Source organism: Camellia sinensis, chromosome 15 (assembly GCF_055761805.1).
Source record: "Camellia sinensis isolate YWXY chromosome 15, ASM5576180v1, whole genome shotgun sequence".
Taxonomy (NCBI): Eukaryota; Viridiplantae; Streptophyta; class Magnoliopsida; order Ericales; family Theaceae; genus Camellia; species Camellia sinensis.
The window spans coordinates 98,817,152-98,836,182 of record NC_138975.1 but is presented as its reverse complement, the minus strand read 5'-3'; the positions used below and the strand labels follow the sequence as shown (position 1 = coordinate 98,836,182).

General features: G+C 34.5%; 1 protein-coding gene across 1 annotated transcript; it reads right to left on the bottom strand.

Annotated features, from left to right (window-relative positions):
- Positions 1–579: 579 nt before the first annotated feature.
- Positions 580–18,658, bottom strand: LOC145813619 (AP-2 complex subunit sigma). The gene is made up of 6 exons (XM_082909298.1): positions 18,337–18,658; positions 18,129–18,227; positions 17,986–18,036; positions 15,799–15,972; positions 1,192–1,251; positions 580–905 (listed from the first exon to the last, which is right to left on the bottom strand). Exons 1-6 carry the CDS (start codon positions 18,337–18,339, stop codon positions 864–866), a joined length of 429 nt encoding a protein of 142 aa, XP_082765424.1. The 5' UTR covers positions 18,340–18,658; the 3' UTR covers positions 580–863.
- Between the last annotated feature and the right edge of the window lie 373 nt (positions 18,659–19,031).

Below are 19,031 nucleotides of genomic sequence, written 5' to 3'. Positions count from 1 at the left end.
CGAGCTCATATCCGCCCAAACAAACATGGCCTGAGGGGATGGTATTGCATATCTCCCTTTTAGGGGATATACTATCCGGAGCAACCAAACATAGGATATAAAACATGTGAAACCTACCTCATATTATATCCAGTCCCCGCTCATATCCGGCAAGAAAGAGTAACTGAAGTTAACAAATACAATATGCATTTCCATACTGTTTGATTTGATTTTCAAAATATAGTTTCTAAAAATATTTATAAAAAAAACTAATAAATATTAACTTTGTAAAAAGAAACAATAAATCAAAAACACTCATCACTTCATATGACATTACCTGTTTGGTGTTAATTTCTATTAAACTAATTTCTATTTTTGTAGAAAATTTTAGAATACTAATTCCGAAATTGAAACCAAACAAACAATGTAGTAAAAATTAAGGAAATCAATTATTTTGCAGGGAGTTCAACAGAGTACAGACTGTCATCAGAAAAATAGTTCAACCAAGTCATACTCCATTACCCTTTCCAGAGGAGATTCTTCTAACAAAAGAATAATTTCAGAATAAATAAATAAATTAGTTATAAAAACAAAAGCATATGCACAAGCAATCTTGTCCATTGTATAATATAGGTCAACAAATTGATTTAAACAATAAATACCAGAGATGTCATAGAAGAAAATACAGAAGGCAGAGAGGCATGCTGAAGATATAGAAAAGGGCACGAAGCAAAGTCCTTTACGTTGAATTTTCTAATATTATCACAACAGTACCAACTGTGATATGGGGCAAACAAATTACACCAAAAAAGAAAAAAGAAAAAACCCGCAAAGGATAGAAGATGGAAAAAGTGCTCGAACACGAGCAGTTGCAACATAATTTTTTACTCCTGCTTTTCCAACTCCCCCATTCTCTCTATAATTGCCTGCAAGTTTAAACAAAAACTCAACTCTAGTTCCAGATTCCTCAAATAGTTTAAAAAATATATATATATGCAAGAATTACAAACAAAAGCCTTTTGTTGAGATCTTGGAAATACACCTCAATGGAAGTTACAATATAATGATCAATCAAAACTAAATAGTAACATCACCAAATATTTGTGTAGCCATCATTTTCCTAAAAAACACAAAATAGGAGGTGCAGAAACTTTTATAACATTCTTTCTAGATGCATGAGGAATGAAACAAAGGTTATAGAACACTACATACCCTCTTGCTTGTTTCTTGGAGCTCCCCGGCAAGAATGAACTCATCCAGTATCAGATACACCTATTTTAAAAGGACAGGTAATCAGAACACTAAAAAAATTATAATTATATTTATAATTAAAGAAATCAATGAACAATGTCAATGTTTAGGGAACTAAAATAGACACCAGACCTTTAAAATTGACAAAATGCCCCATAAATTTAAAGGCAGGTCCAAAAATGCAATGGCTGATCAGGAGACATGGAAACTATTCACCAAGCATAATGATTTTTATGTCAAACAAAAATGGAGCTAAAATGATAAGCAATAGTTTGGACTAAAGTATAAACTGCATCCTCGCGAGTTTCAGTTTTGATGGCATTTAAACTTCTTGCTGTTGAGTGGAAGTATCCCACCATCCTTTTAGGATACCTATAAATCCATTGACAATGAATCTAACTATCTGATGGTCAGAATTATTATTTTGTTTATAAATAGAGACATACATAATAATCTGATGTATTAATTCAAATATATGGTACTCAGAATAACTATCTAAATTCCATTCATAAATGGTTTTTCCATGATAAGAGTTTTGGGCATGAAAGAAATCTTCTTCATAGAGAATATCTTGTGGGGTAGGTCTATGCTAATAATACCTACTAGATCCTGTTAAAGTTGTTCATCCTGTTTGTTTAGGGAAGACAATGCGGTTAACAGATTGCATATCCTGAAAATTATTCTGAATTTCATAGATTAGTGAAGGGGTAATTTCTTCATCCCCTGGATTTAATTTTGGAGCTTGTTGAGTAGACAACATATTTATAGAGCTGCTTCCTGGTGCAGATTTCCCTAAATTCAAATCAGTCATTTTTTAAAAAGGGTATCCATGAATTCATTATCCTGTTTGGAAGAATGTAACTTAAAATTGGTTACTTCTAACGGTGGCTTTATGTTTACTGGTCCAAGCTTAGGATCAGCAATAGATACCATCATGCGATTTTTAGAAGAATCAATGGCTTCCTCAATTCTGATTAATTGTTTGCCAACTGTTTGAAAACATAAATTAGTATAATTGTTCTGTTTTATTAATGGTACAATATCTTTAATCTATAAAGACTCTTTCTGAGCCATTCTGGAGGGAGTTTTCACATAAGCTGTAATGACTAAAGGTTGATGAGAGACTAGGAGTTAATTCTAACGACTGAGGTAATGGATGGATAGAAACTATTTTTTAACCACCTACTGTTTGCCATGTTCGCTGCATATTTTCCAAGACATTAATCTGGGATGTTGGAATAAACTCCATCACTGTGCTAAATTCATAATACCATTCTAGAAAAGGTCTAAGAGTTTGGTATTTCTCTAGATGATAATAATACTGATTCTTTAACTGTTGAAGTTCGTCTGTAGTATGGTTATTAAAATACCATGATCTAAATTCCTGATATTTTTCCTGCATAAAATCTTGAATTAATTGTTTTCATATTTCACTTCCTGGTGTGAAATCCATTAAATTTCAACATTCATATCACTAGCAGTTGGGCTTTCAGGCTTTTTGGTTGCATATACTCCATGAAAATTTGGTTTTCAGATACATGAATCCCCTGGATTAGGGTTTCAGGAGAAGACTGACTAGGAGGCCGAGAAGACATCCCTTGGTTGACAAATTCTATAGGTTCAGACATGGAATGTCTAGAGGATTCTGGTAAATCTACACGATAGGGTAGATTAGAGGAGTGATGACTCATACTGGACAGGCTTCTACTGAGAGGCCGTTGAAATTTAAGATAAACGTTACCTCCTTGTGTCTGAATAACATCATCTAAGGTTTGTCTGATGATTGGTCTGACTGGTACGACATTCTTGATTTGCCATCGTCCTAGAAATGTAATATTATTCCAAGGAATCATTTTAGGAACAACTACCTGGCGACTGAAGAGGTTAGTATCTGTTAGAATTTCCCATCTTTACCTTCACCTACTCCACTACACACTCCACTTCACCTACTTCTACTCCACTACACACTCCACTTCACCTAACCCACTATCACCTCCACTACACCTACTACCACATTACCTTCACCTACTCCACTACACACTCCACTTCACCTACCTCTACTCCACTACACACTCCACTTCACCTAACCCACTATCACCTCCACTACACCTACTACCACATTTTCTTCTATATATAGATTGTATAGGAATTGTAATTAATGCATCTTGTAATCTATCAATCAAGACATCAATCAATAATACATAAATTCATTTTCTTCTATATATAGATTGTATAGGAATTGTAATTAATGCATCTTGTAATCTATCAATCAAGACATCAATCAATAATACATAAATTTTTACAGTATCAATGAGAACAGTTTGTCCTAATTCACTGTGTTTTCGGATACAAGGATTAAGAGTACTCAAAACCTTAAGATGAATCCTAAATATAGCTGATAAAGATGGTGATCTTGGCAAATACTGATAACCATTTGTTAAAATTATAAGTTCAAGAACTTTAGACAAATTAGGATCTATGAGTGCGATCCTCAAATTTGGATATATATTAAAATATACTGGTCCATGAGATAAACTGGTTTCTATGGCACCCATTAAAGAAGCTTTCCAATCAAGGCATCTACCATCCCTGAGTGCACATGTAAGACTACTATTTTGTCCTAACAGAGTTAGGGGTTTAAAAGTTATCTGGACAAGTCCTATGTGAACATATTTATATTTTTTCAAAAAATGTACTAAATCCTGTATTTGTAGTAATTGAATTACTTCATCATCATTCTGTGAAGGAACTTCATGTTCAAAAGTTTTAATGATTTTTGGACTGGTAAAATCAAAGGTTATAATTTTATAAATAGTTTATGGTTTCACTTTTGGGATTGTCCACTTATCAAGGGCTTCTCTCACATCCTAATAGGCTACTAGTTCTACTGCTTCTGATGTAGAAGCTACTATATTGGCTACTGTTATAATAGTTGCTCCTTCTGCCATTTGTCATGTTTGACCATATATGTATAATTTAAATGTTATATATATGTATTACGTATATGTATAAACATGGCTCTGATACCAACTAAGTGCTCGGAGGGGTAGGCTAAGCACATCTGTCAATGATTTATAAGGTGAAGGTGTCCTATACGCAATCCCTACCAAAAGACTTTACCTATACGCGACTTGGGTGACATCCCACTTCTCCTAATTCCCTACTACCCTTATCTAGCACCAAACCAGGAATATAAATACACATAATACAAATATATAATAAACAACTTACAACATATATGGTCTTATGATTTACTGTTGGGGTGGAGGCCTAGTGGCAGCCACCCAAACACAGATGTCTTCCTGTATTTGCTGTTGGATTCTGTTTCTTTGTTGTTCACAGAAGTTTACCCGTTGTATAGCCTATGGCCGAAGATACGGATCTTGAAGAATTTCTAAATAATTAGTACAGCTTGTAATATAAAATCTAAAACATTTAATAAATCTACAAGTATGTGAACAGAGGGCATACATTAAAGGAGGAAATACTTACAAGCACAATCTTCAAAGCAGCGTAACTCTTCAATACTTAATTTATATATTGGAAAAATGTTTACAAGAGAGAGAGGGCTCACAAGAGGAAAACTTAAAATTAAATTACAATTACACACATTTTAGAATTCTGCCTCCACAAGGGTGAGGTCCTTCCCTTTTATAATACAGAAAAGAAAAAGATAAGATAAGGTTGAGGATAGGTGACGTGTCCTGGATGGATGGAGTCGATCGTCCTTATCCTCTAGCTGGGTAGATATTTATCATTGATTTAGCATCCTTATCTTTAAATGTGCTGTAAAGAGACAGTTGTTAGCCTCTATGCTGGATGGCAGACAAAACATCTGCTTTACAAAAAGTTGGTATACTGGTTTTTGTCTATTTGTGCTGACGATTCTGCTAGTAAGAAACAAAGCACATCATGCTTTGCCTTTTCCTTTTTTATCTTTTCTTTATCAATTTTGTCAGCAATCATGCTGGTAAGTGAATCCCAAAAATCTCCAAAGTTGGGTTCATCATCTTTTGGTGCCTGTGATTCTCCAGCTAAAACTACAAATTCATTTTCATCCTGGTCAGGATCTTCATGATCTTAGCTGCTGGTAGCAGATTTCATGGAGGTCATCACTAGAAAGTGTTTCAAGAAATTGTTCCTTCATGAAATCCATACTTCGGACTATTAATTCTGTTTCTGACAGATTCGGGTATTTCTGCCGTAATTCTGTTTGTATTTGTAAAAACGGATTTTGAGTAACTGGTTGGCAAGGGATAATTTTTGGAACAGCATCCCAACAGGCTTGACAATGTGCCTTGATCTGGACAGTTTCTAACAGAGTAGGATTCATACCCTTATCCCACCATCTCACAAAGAAAAGATAATAGCATGGTAAGATCAAGCATACTTTGCATGATCCATCCAAAACTGCCAGTCCTATCCAGTATAATAAAATTACTATCAAAAACATTATGCCCATTACCACATGGGGCATTCATCCGCATATTACTCAACAACTTGACATTCGTAACAGGGAAACCGGTATAGTTATTGGGACTACATCAATGCTTTTACTCTAACATTTTACTATCAGAATCCCATTAATAACTATTCATTGTTCATTCGTATTTGCCCTGATGTCCTTAAAAACGATGTCCCTTCTTGATTCCTCGTTTGGTGGAATAAATTTAGGTTACAGTTAGAAGTTTTACCAGTACTGGTGAAACCAGTACACCAACTTTCTGAAAAGCAAATGTTTTGTCTGCACAAATAGACAAAAACCAGTACACCAACTATCTAAAAAGCAGACGTTTTGTTTGCTAAAAAACATCTGCTTTTTAGAAGTTTTACCAAATAAACAAAAACCAGTATACCAACTTTCTAAAAAGCAAATGTTTTGTCTGCCATCCAGCATAGAGGCTAACAACTGTCTCTTTACAACACATTTAAAGATAAGGATGCTGATTGAATGATAAATATTTACCCAGTTAGAGGATAAGGACGATCAACTCCATCCATCCAGGTCGCGCCACTTGTCCTCAACCTTATCTTATCTTTTTCTTTTCTATAATATAAAAAGGAAAGACCTCACCCTTGTTGAAGCAGAATTCTAAAATGTGTGTAATTGTAATTTAACTTCAAGTTTTCCTCTTGTGAGCCCTCTCTCTCTCTTGTAAACATTTCTCCAATATATAAATTAAGCATTGAAGAATTAAGTTGCTTTGAAGATTGTGCTTGTAAGTATTTCCTCCTTTAATGCATGCCCTCTATTGACATACTTGTAGATTTATTAAATGTTTTAGAATTTTATATTACAAATCGTACTAATTATTTAGAAATTCTTCAAGATCCGTATCTTCAGTCGTGGGCTATACAACAGCTAAACTTCTGTGAACAACAAATAAACAGAATCCAACAGCAAATACAGGAAAACATCTGTGTTTGGGCGGCTGCCGTTAGGCCTTCACCTCAACAGTAAACCGTGAGACAAACAGTTTTAACAGGATCTAGTAGGTATTATTATCATAGACCTACCCCACAAGATATCCTCTATGAAGAAGATTTCTTTATGCCCAAAACTCTTTATCATGGAAAAACTATTTATGAATGAAATTTAGATGGTTATTTTGAATACCAGATATTTGAATTAATACATCAGATTATTATGTATGCCAGTATTTGTAAACAGAATAATAATTCTGACCATCAGATAGTTAGATTCATTGTCAATGGATTTACAAGTATCCTAAAAGGATGATAGGATAATGTTCTCACTTCCACTCAACAGCAGGAAGTTTTAAATGCCATCAAAACTAAAACTGATCCAATTACCAATACTGCTACTCAACGCGAGGATGCAGTTTATACTTTAGTCCAAACTATTGTTTATCATTTTATTGGAGCAGGTACCGTTAGCAGTGACCGCAGTTGCGAACTCCTCCAAAATCGTCGTTGTCCTTCTTTAATCCATTTTCGTTGGTACGTGTTCTTAATGAAAGTTATGCAGCGCCCTCAGGCTAACAGCGAACATTGGAAAGCCAAATTTTTTGATGGCCTTCCTACCTTTTTTGCTGAAAAAGTCCGGAAAAAACTTTGGGATCGCCATGACCGTATGGCTATTCCTTACGACCAGTATACCTATGGCCAATTCATAGGCGTAATTTTAGAAGGTCTTTCTTTGTGTAATGACCTTAAACTTCAATACCAGATGAAATCTTATTGGTAAAAAAGAGTTAGTTAAATTTTGTTATTAGTATGCCTATGATACCAAGATCCAATATCCTTCAAAAATCAAAAAATCTTATCATAAAAAATCTTCCAAATAGTATCATAAAAAATCCCACAGTATTCCTTCTCACCAGAAAAAGTCTTCCCCTCCAACCAAGAAACCAAAAGCAAAAAGGACAACATCTAAGAAAGATGTTAAATGTCATAAATGCAGCTTCCCCGGTCATTATGCTAATCGTTGTAGATCCAAATTAAAACAAAAAATTAATGAAATGTCTTTGGATCCTCCTATAACTCAACAGTTATTACAAACGTTATTAGAACAAGAATCTGACGATAGCTCTGACTCAGATGGACTTGCTGAGTTATACTCTCCAACTACGTCTAGAGATGAGCTAGAAACACCAGAACCTAATTGTTCTTGTTCTACAAATCTGAATTAGATCTCTGAAATAAATTATAGGAAATCTATTGTTGAACTATTAGATCTCTGAAATAAATTATTGGAAATCTATTGTTGAACTGAACGATTTGGACCTTGGGAGTCCTAGTAATCATGTTTTAACTGATGATCAGAAATCCATGTTAGATCTTGCTGAGCAAATTAAGGATCCAAAAATGAAACTAAAATTTTTAAAAATCTATTATCAACAACAAAAGGCTGCTACTGAACCTCCTTTAATTCCTATTCAATCTTATAGCATGAAGGATGTTTTACAAAGAACATAATCTTCACCTGTTATTGAAAAACCAGTCACCATTAAAGACTTAAAAATGGAAATTAATGTCTTAAAAACGGAAATTAGGCACCTTCAGATTGCCAACCAAGCTATTCAAGCAGATATACGACTGCTTAAAACTGAAAAACTAAAAGAAAAAGATATTGCTCCAGAAACTTCTGATAAGAAATATAATCAGTATTTAATGCTTGTTAATCAGGTTACATTCCAGAAATGGTATATTCGTATTACTTTTGTTATTCAACTTGATTTTATTATCAAAGATGCAGTTGCCCTTGTTGATAGTGGCGCTGACATGAATTGTATACAAGAAGGCTTAATTCCGATCAGATATTTTCAAAAAACTACCCAGTCACTTACTAGTGCTGGTGGTAATTCTATGCACATCAAATACAAAATACTAGAAGCACTTATCTGTAACCAAGGTATTTGTCTACCCATGTCTTTTGTCCATATCAGAAACATGTCCCAACCTATTATTCTAGGGATACCTTTTTTATGTATGCTCATGCCAATTTCTAAAATTGATTCTATAGGCATACATACAACTGTCAATAATCAACCTATTATTTTTGAATTTATAAAAGAACCTTACACTAAAGAGCTGGATCACATTCGTGATCTTGTTGTTTTTAAAGAAAAACAAATTAATTTTCTTCAAACCGAAATTCACTTTCTTACTACTGAACAATGGTTTTAACAACCCTCTTTACAGAATAAAATCAAGCTTATTGCAAAAGAATTTCAAACAGAAATTTGTAGTGATCTTCAAAATGCTTTTTGGAAAAGAAAAAAACACAGTGCTTCTCTTCCTTATGAACCCGATTTGATGAAAAATTCATCCCAACCAAAGCTAGACCCAGTCAAATAAAAAAAGACTATCTTGAACTTTGCAAAACATAAATTAATTCTCTTCTTCAAAGAAAATTAATCAGAACTAGTCACTCACCTTAGAGTTGTACAGCATTTTATGTTAACAAAAATGCAGAAATCAAAAGAGGTGTACCTAGATTGGTAATTAATTATAAACCTTTTAACGATGCTCTAAAATGGATCAGATATCCACTTCCGAATAAGAAAGATCTTTTAGATCGTTTACAAAATGCTATTATCTTTTCTAAATTTGATACCCATCAAATATAACACATCTCATTCATCTTCTAACAAGTAAAACATAGTTTTTGCTCCGCAGTTACACAAAGGTGGTAGTGCAGCACAGAAATCCTAAATGGGTATTAATCCAAGTGGCCAGTAGAGAAAAATGCCACCAATTATTTTCTCACAATATCATGTCAACATCCACACAGATTGATCAAAGCTAATCCCCAACACAGTGGCCAAGTAATTTACTAACACCAGTTCAAATTCATATTTGTTGCAACTTTTGTATATAATCATGTTTTCTTTGTTCAACTGACAGTCCAGCACCCCAGCATGATCTCTCAAAATTATTCATGTTACTAGCCATACGCATTAAACTACCATTCTAATTTAATAATGATGCTGTACATAGCTTACAGCAATTCTCGAATTTTATATGCAGAAGTTACTTGTAAGCTCTGTTATCATAATATTATGATCTGTGATTTGATTCATGATTCATGCATAGATCGATATGAATCTATGGGTGGATCTATTCTGGGATAAAATTTATGGTAAATCACATGATTCATAATCAATTAAGTAATTGATTCACTTTTTACGATGCATACAATTCTTAAAACTATCGTGTCTAACAGATTCCAATATTTTTTTAACTTTCTTTTTTTAGTGAAAATGCCATATACAACTTCTAACAATGTTTATTACAAAAATAATCAAAAACCTTGCATGATTGTTGTTATTTTGGTGATTAGAACGTTTTTAATAGGATCCAATTAGATCCAATCAAACCTAACATATTTTTAACATTTTTTCCTCATTTGTTTCCTAAGAAAATGTCATAATGCATTTAAGGATGTTTGTTTAAGGTTGAAGTAACCTAAACCTATGAATTATCTATTGATATTTTTACTGAAATAAATATGGTTCAATATTTGGATCAAGTCAGTCAGACGCAATGGTTCCTCAACTGCTTCATGTGAACTTTTTTTTGAATAATAAGCATATCTTTTAAAGTATTTTGAATTTTAAAATAAAGAAATTCTACTTGATTTTTCTACCTATTACTCTTTAAAGGGTTCCTAAAGTCCATTTTTTGAATGTCAAAAGAGATTATATTATAAATTTTGAATAATTTTACAATCGGCGAATTTAGACCCACATCTCTTGCTATGAAGGTAATATTTTCTCCATTAGATGGTGCAATCACATCCGTGTATAATAACTATTTTATAACATGTGCCAAAATAAAAACATAAAAATAAAAAAAAATTCCATACATATGATTGTAGGGGTGAAACATTTAGCAGAGAGGACCGAACTGACCAAGAAAAAATATTCAGACAATTTCCATCCTTAATCTGGTAGGTTTGGTTTTTATTTCGGTAAATTTTTTTAAATCCGTTCGAGGTTGACTTATATTTTTCCAAACCTCCGCCGCTGAAACTAAACTGGTTTAGTTTAAAACTCTGCGTTTAATCCTAACCGTCCACACATATATAGCATATTAAATCTGAATGATCCATTCATAAACTTAATCTAAGCCATCCTACCCTAACTCTCTCTCTCTCTCTCTCTCTCTTCTTGTCGACATCTCTACAGTTATTGCAACGATCGTCTTTCTCCAACTTCTTGTTAATGTCTCTGTGGACATAACAAGGATCATCTCTTCTTGTCGGCAATCACTCAATCAGTGATTCATTCAATCAATGATACAAGGGGAGAATTAGATAATTGATGAGTAAGCATGACTTAGTACAAGAATTAGTTGAGTAGTTAGTTGAGTTGATAGACTTGATTAGTTAGTTAATGGATGGGTGCAATTAGTTATAGATGTATAAGAAGGTACAATGGGTGTCAAGAATGCATGGGGAATTTTTGTGGAACTTTCTGGCTGAATGATGATCTAATTCTATCATTTTCTCTCTCTCTTTCTCTCTCTCTCTCTCTTTTTCTATGTCAATTTCTTGACTTGCATCAATGACAAGTGGAGAATTAAATTAGTTAGTTCATGAGTAAGCATGAGTTAGTTACAAGAGTTAGTTGAGTAGTTAGTTGAGTTGATAGACTTGATTAGTTAGTTGTGGATGAGTGGAATTAGTTATGGATAGTATAAGAAGGTACAATGGGTATCAAGAATGGATGGGGATTTTACGTGATAATTGATCTTCTCTCTTTGTTGTCTCTCCTCCTTTTCTCTGTTATTCTTTTCTTTGTTAAATACTTTGTGTGCATCAAGTGGTATCAGAGCAGTAGATTCTCCTCAGACCTGTGGAGGTATCACAGCCATGGCAGGAGGGGCTGGATCTCAAGAAATCAGAACAGCTGATGATTTCAAGTTTGCAAAAATCAAGATCTTGAAGAATCTAGATGAAGAGGCAGTGGAAAAACTCAGACACCTGAGGCAATTATCAAATGTTAGGATTTACAAAAGAAGGTTTCAAGAAATAGTTGACACAACCCAGAATGTGCCTGATGAATTCTTAATAAAGTGCTTCAACGATGGACTTAGAAAGGAAATCAAGGCTGGTGTGCAAAGGTTCCAACCCTATACCATGGATCAAACCATTGGTTTAGCTTTACAACAAAAGATGAGCATTTGGAGCACCAACTCTGAGATCAAATCTCATGGTAAGAATTTGATTTTTGATGGAAGTGCTGGTAATAAAATATCTAATTCTAAGACAGTTATTGATTTTCAATGTGATCCACATATGCATTGCAAGGAATCAAAGGAATTAGAAGAGGATGTTTCAAGTTGGAATGATGAAGATAGAGATTATGAAGAGAGTGATGATTTAAAAGTGGCAGCTAAAAACAAAGAAATTATTATCCAAATTGATGATGTATTGAAGCCTGATGAAGATTATGACAGAAAGAATGATTGTATCAAGTATGCTGGGTATGAGGAAGAATCTTATGACGGACAAAAGTCTTTGGATGGACGGATTTCTAGCAACAACAGCCACAACAGTTCAGATGATGAGTCTTGTGCAAATAAGAAGAATGTGGTGGTGGTAGAGTTGGGGAAATTAAAAGCAGATGTTCCATATCTGGGTATGAAAACTCACTCTCTTTTCCATTTAGAGATTGTATCTAAAGAGAAGATTCCTAAATCTGACAGTTCATCAGTGGAAAATGAAAAATGTTCTAGCATCATTGAATTGGGAATTAAAGAAAGCAAAAAATTCAGATTTCAGGAATTTCCCTAGAGGCGTTGGCTATGGGATATAAATCAAAGGAGGTTAAAATGGCTTTTATAACAGATATGAATCAACAATTTCTTTAGTTACAGTGGGTTTTGCAACACAATATGACAAAGAAGCAATTAATGTTGACATCTAGCAGTTGTCTGTTTGTTCTAGAGGGCATAAAGAAGTTTCTGCTAGTTTGTTTACTTATTTCCACTTTGCTTGCTTCGGTGAGACTTGGGACCCTCGTGGATTTGAGTGTCATTGTGTTTCAACTTTTGACACAAGGTTGAACTTGCAGATAGGCCAGTGGCCTGCCTCTACACAAGCTACAGAAGAACAAAGCCTTGTTTGGATTAAAGCAATAGCAAGTAATCTTTCAAGTGGGAGAGAGTCTGTAGCTGAAGAACATATTTTTTTTTGGCATTTTAATGCAGAGACAAATTGAGCAGCTGTTTGTGGGGTCTAGCAGAATTGATGCAATGACCATATGGGATCTTCTTGTTATGCAGCAGCTAGAAGTGAAACATAAGCAATGGCCTAATCTTGGTTATCAGGTCATCATTTTGCCTCTTCTAAAGTCATTCATACAGGCGCAATTTGAGGCTTTGACTAAACAAGCTACAAGGAACAAATCAGATAATGTGAAGAGATTTTTGGTCATCTATGTCTTGTGATGTTTCTGTACATGATCCCAACCTTAAGGACAATGTTGTTTTAAGGGGGATGGAATGATACAAGTGGCGAATTAGTTAGTTGATAAGTAAGCATGAGTTAGACACGAGAGTTAGTTGAGTAGTTAGTTGAGTTGATAGACTTGATTAGTTAGTTAGTGGATGAGTGGAATTAGTTATAGAAGTATAAGAAGGTACAATGGGTGTCAAGAATGTATGGGGATTTTATGTGATAATTGATCTTCTCTCTGTGTTTTCTCTCTTCCTTCTCTCTGTTATTCTTTTCTTTGTTAAATACTGTGTGTGCATCAAAAAGCCTCACCTAAAGGTAATTTCGATACCCTTATTTTATTTTAATCAATTAATTTACGGAAATCCTAATTTGAGCCCTAATTTTTGAAAAGCCCCAATTCCAAAGCACTAATTTTCTATAAGCCCTGATTTATAAAACTTAATTTTTTAAACCATAATTTACGCAAAGCCCTAATTTGTAAATGTCCAAATTTCTAAAACATTATAATTTTAAACCCTAATTTGGAGATGCCAAATTTGAAGTAGTCAAGCAAATCAAATAATCAAACCGCACTGACCAATTGAAACCAAAATGGCATGGTTCATAGGGTCCATCAATCCGGTAAACCGACTTGGTCAGTTCAGTCCCAAAACATGCAAACCCCTAAATAAAACCGAACCTGAATCACTGCTAATTGTTTGACATCATTTTTCATTGTTTGTACTGAAACATAATGATTCTTGATTCAGTTCGATTCGATTCGCGATACGATTCTTGATTTGACAACTATGCTTGTATGTATTTATACTACAGAACAGAAACACTAAATAACAATCATGTGGCTAAGCGCAGGAAATCACAAAATTGAAAAGCACCAACCCAATATTGTTTCTTGTCCTTCACCAACAAAAAAACTAACCAGAAGCAACCATCATCAAGAAAAATGAGCAATAAATATAAAAGATGCAACAAATTAAAGGGCCTGCCAATCTACATGAGGATAGATCAAATGTACTCCAGCAGAGATAGCATCAAATGCTAATTGAATAAACGTAAGCAAATGCCAATAACAAAAATTATCCAAATACTACAGCATTTACAATTTCTAACACCACACATGATTGTAGCTTAATGTTTTCCTAGAATATCACTATGAAAGTTCACAATTTGACCAGCACAGCATGCACTACTATTCAAAGGTACAAAGAAACAAGATGCAAATATCATAAAAAAGCAGCAAACTATCATGAAAATACAGACGAATATAGCCACCATGAGGCACGGTATACAAACATGATATAACTCAGCTTCAATCCACTATTCCTCAGTACAACCATTGGGAAAAGATTAAATTTTGGGAAATTCATGCCATAAGGGGTGGGCAACGAATCTTCCGACCCGCCCCACCCATCTGGCCCGACCTGGCCCAAAGCTTTTTGGACGGTTGCGTGGTAGTGAGCGGGCGGATGCGGATCAGAAAGTATGAATTTCATGGGTGGGGATGGGTGGCGGATGAACCACTCCTGAACCGCCTATACCCAACCCGTCCGCATATATACATACATATATATTTTTTCCCTCCTCTGTCGGCGAGCAGTGACCATGGCAACGAGCCTTATAGATCTCGATCTTCAAACACTGAGGTTTTTGAACTAGTTTGTCGAATTGGGTTTTGTTAAGATTGCAAGAAATTATTGGAAAACAAGGGATGTGATCTTCGAGTTGTGAATTACAGGGATTGAAGCGATTTGGGAACCCAAGTTCTTGAGCTTGATTTTGGAAAAACATGGTGATGATGAAGGATGAATGCCGGAGAAAATGGGTCTCAAGGCCACAGGAAGCTTCACTGCTAAACCATTGAATCCGATTCACATGAAAGGACATGAGTCCATGAAGAGGGAAGAGAAGAGATGGTGATTTGATATAAGAGAGAATATACAGAGAAAGAAAATTTGTAGAGCAACACAACAATGGTAGTTCTTGGTTTTGGTGCTTCTGTCAAGCATTGGAATAGTTATTGCCATCACATGGGTGTGTTTGAATTGTTAGCTAGTAGCACGTGGTTCTGATGGTACATCACATCTCTTGCATAGCTTGCTGTGTGGGCTTTAATGGGGGTTAAGTGTTTATTTATTAAATTTAGTCTCAATGGAGGGCCCATTTGGACCCATTTTTTAAAGTGGATTGATTGTTAAATCAACCTATTTAGAATTTTGATGCATGTTCCATGTTTCGTGGTACATCACAGATTTGATTGTTATTCTAAAAATAAAAATAAAAATTATGTCAACGGGTTTTATTATGTTAAAAATTTGTAAAATTTTAAGCCGCCAAAACGATTCGCATCCATCCGCCAATCCGGCAAACAGATGACGGATTGGAGGTTCCGTGGCCGCAACCGACCCGCGTCCACCCCTAATAAGCAGAATAAGAGCTCTGGTCCTAACTATTGCCAAAAGTGGAAACTATTAATTCATTCAAAAACTCAAATGAGAAGCAGCAATCCCGTAACATATGGAAGAGCAAAAGAAAACAACAATGTAGTTTGCGGCATATATATCACCACAACAGTATATAAGCCAATGAAAGAAAAACATGGCATCAGGCACATAGAAAAAACAAATAATAGAGGAACAAACCTTGTGAAAATTAAATACCAAATCTAGCTCGCAAACATTGCTGAAAAAGTGATCCAATATCTCCACAAATAAGTGGATACACTCCAAATATGCCAACTCATTATCCGTTATATCAACACACAATGAGAAAAACAATCCAGCATATCTCCTGTAGATAACCTTGTGTGTACGGAACTGCAAAAAAAAATTAAAAAACACATAATTGATTTTAAAGAAACCACCTGAGAGAGTAATAAAAATATTAAAAGTTAAAAGTCATGCTGGAAAAAACCTTGGATATAAGTTCAATTCCATGTGAAGAGATAAAGTAAAATTAAGTGCTTATTATCTCAATAGAAAGTGTGTCGGAATAGTAACAGTTCATTTGGACTCAAAAAAGGGTTTAAATTCTTTGAGAAGCTAAGATTCCTAGAGCTACAAAAAATCAATCATCTGAACTTCAATTATGTATCAATTTAAGCATAATTATTCATACAATTAATGTGAATTCCTGCACATTAACAAACTGAAATGATCAACATGTAAACTCACCTCGCTACTCCCCAATATGATCTAAGAGATTAAAGAACCTTTTAAATAGGTGGTTCAAAATATTTCATAAACCATTACTTTGTGAAAATCAACAATTACATGAGCAAAAGCCAAACAAGATATAAATCTCATACTATACAGTTGTTAAGAAGCTAAAGAATGAATTACAGAGATCATCTTAAGATTCTGATACAAGTGTAAGCAAGAATTAATTAGAAGAGTTAGTTGAATAGATTTAGTTAGTTAGAATTAATCTTCTCTCTCTGTTTTCTGTCTTCCTTCTTTCTGTAATTCTTTTCTTTGCTAAATACTTTGTGTGTCCATCAAGTGGCATCAGAGACAACAATCTTTGGCAATGGCAACACCACAAGAAACCTTGGGAGTCATTTTGCAATGAGTTTCACAAAGATCTTCAAGAAATTGATGCAATGCTTTCAAATCTGATTGAGATCTTTCGGGATGGTTTCGATCGCATCGAGAAACTGACGGGTGAAGAAACAGAGGCTGAATCTGAAATCTTGGTCACAGATTTGCAGTGCTTTGGGGATGAGTGGTTCACTGCAGCAATGTCCAACCAATCGGTGGGCAAGAAGAAGAGGGATTCAAAGAATGGGCTGAAAGCCATTGCCACCATGTCTGATGGGGTACTCAAGGATGCTCCCATTGACACTGACATGCCAATCAAGGAGTTTTGTGGTGAAGAAAATGAAAAGTTGGGTCAAAACCATAAAAAGATTGATCTTGAGAGGGTTGGAAATGTGGCTGATGCAGAAAGACATTGAATTGATAAGTGAAAATTCAATCAAAGGCCAAATGTCTTACAGTTGAAAATGTGCTTCATTTCCAGTTTTGGTTTTTCCTTCTGATGTGTATCAAGATGTATACCAATTGGCATCAAGAGAGAATTCATGCATACTTGTGCATTTCAACAGTGGGAACAACGTGAAAACCACAAAGTAAGTTACCCACCACATCTGCGTCTTCAATACTGTTGTTGCAACAAAACAAATTGGTACTGCAACTTCCAATAGGCATCACTGCTACAACCTCTTGACGTTTCTTAAAGACAATTCATTCACGCTGTGTTTGGTTGGGGGATTTGGGAAGGGAAATGGAAAGGGAAATGGAAATGAAAGGAAAAGGAGAAAGAATTAATAGAATTCCAAATCCCAACTATGTTTGGTTGTGTTGGTTATAAAATAGAATTGATGTCCTAAAAGGTATCCTATTTCTTTATTTGTTTCTCACTCCCTTTCTTTTCCCATATATTTTTTATTATAACCAAACATAAATAGGATTACATTTCTCATTCCTTTTCCAAATCCCACCTCAAAAACTCCAACCAAACACAGCATCAATGTTCTTATGTGATGGATTGAAGTTACAAGAAGTATATATGTTTCAGCAGTACTCCCAAGCTTGGAATGTGTCCGGCATGCTCCATAGGGGGGGGGGGGGGGGGGGGGGGGGGGGTTGAGGCAAATTCAGTTGGGCAATAGTTTGGACAATTTGTTAGTTTGGTTAGAATTTTCTGTAAAACTAACAGAAAAGATATGCACCCCAATCTTTGTGTGCGCATCAGATTCTAAACATTACAATGCTTGTTTTCTTTCAATTCAAATCTAAAGATATGGGTAAGGTTTATACAATACCAACCTCAACAAAATTGGTGAACTTGGGATCTCTATTCACAACCAACCGATGAACCTACAAATAAGGTAACAAAATTCAAAACCCTCAATTCTTTGACCAAGAAACAAGAATATACTAAAGAAAACAAAATCAAAACACGAATTTACCTCGTATTCGACCTTGTGCTTCTCGGATTCCTCGAGAGGAATGTAATACTTGGCGAGACGAGTCTTCCCTTGCCTGTTCTGGAGCAGTATGAACCGGATCTGACAATCACAAAACAACAATTTTTTTTTTTTCTTTTTCCATTTCATTTTTCCCGAGAACCAAACAGAAAATTTGTTGGAAAATCAGATAAAGGGTAATCGAAAGTACCATTTTTGGGAAGAAATCAAATAAGGGGGCGCAACGGAGATGAACAATGATCGATTTCGAATAGCTGCAAATTTGTGAGGAGGAGACAAAGAAAGACTTGTGATGATCGTTGGATGTGTTTATTCAAGGGTGCTACACACACCAATGGGTACCAAACGATGCTATAATATTACAATTTGAAAAAATATATATTTTATACGAACATATATACATTTATAATATATTTATTTTTTTGAAATCATATACATTCATATATATATATATATATATATACACATCATTATATATGTTTTTCTGAAATTAACATCATGTTTTTGGAGTTATAGAATTATTTTGGATTCATCAACATCATCATTGGAAGCACTGAGATGATGACGGAGCAAAAACCATGGAGTTCACCCTACTACAAAATCATAAATAGATCACAGATTTTAAGTGTGATCTATATTATTTAATCACAGATTTTTTATTTTGTCAAAGTATAATTTTTGAGAGCGTGATTGTTTAGGGTCATTTTTTATCATACTTTCTGACCGTCATTAAAAGATAATTTCATCACATGTTTTGACTGTAATAATAAACATTTAAATCAGGAGTTTTAAACGTAATCAATAACTAATAAAATTTGAGATTGAATTTAAATAATCCATAATTAATAGTGAGATAAAATCACAATTATATACATTTCTCATCAC

Coding starts and splice junctions, on each gene's coding strand:
- LOC145813619 (XM_082909298.1), bottom strand. Junction 18,037..18,128: donor AGCACAAGGTCGAATACGAG/GTAAATTCGTGT, acceptor CCTTATTTGTAG/GTTCATCGGTTGGTTGTGAA. Junction 15,973..17,985: donor AGTTCACCAATTTTGTTGAG/GTTGGTATTGTA, acceptor TTTTTTTTGCAG/TTCCGTACACACAAGGTTAT.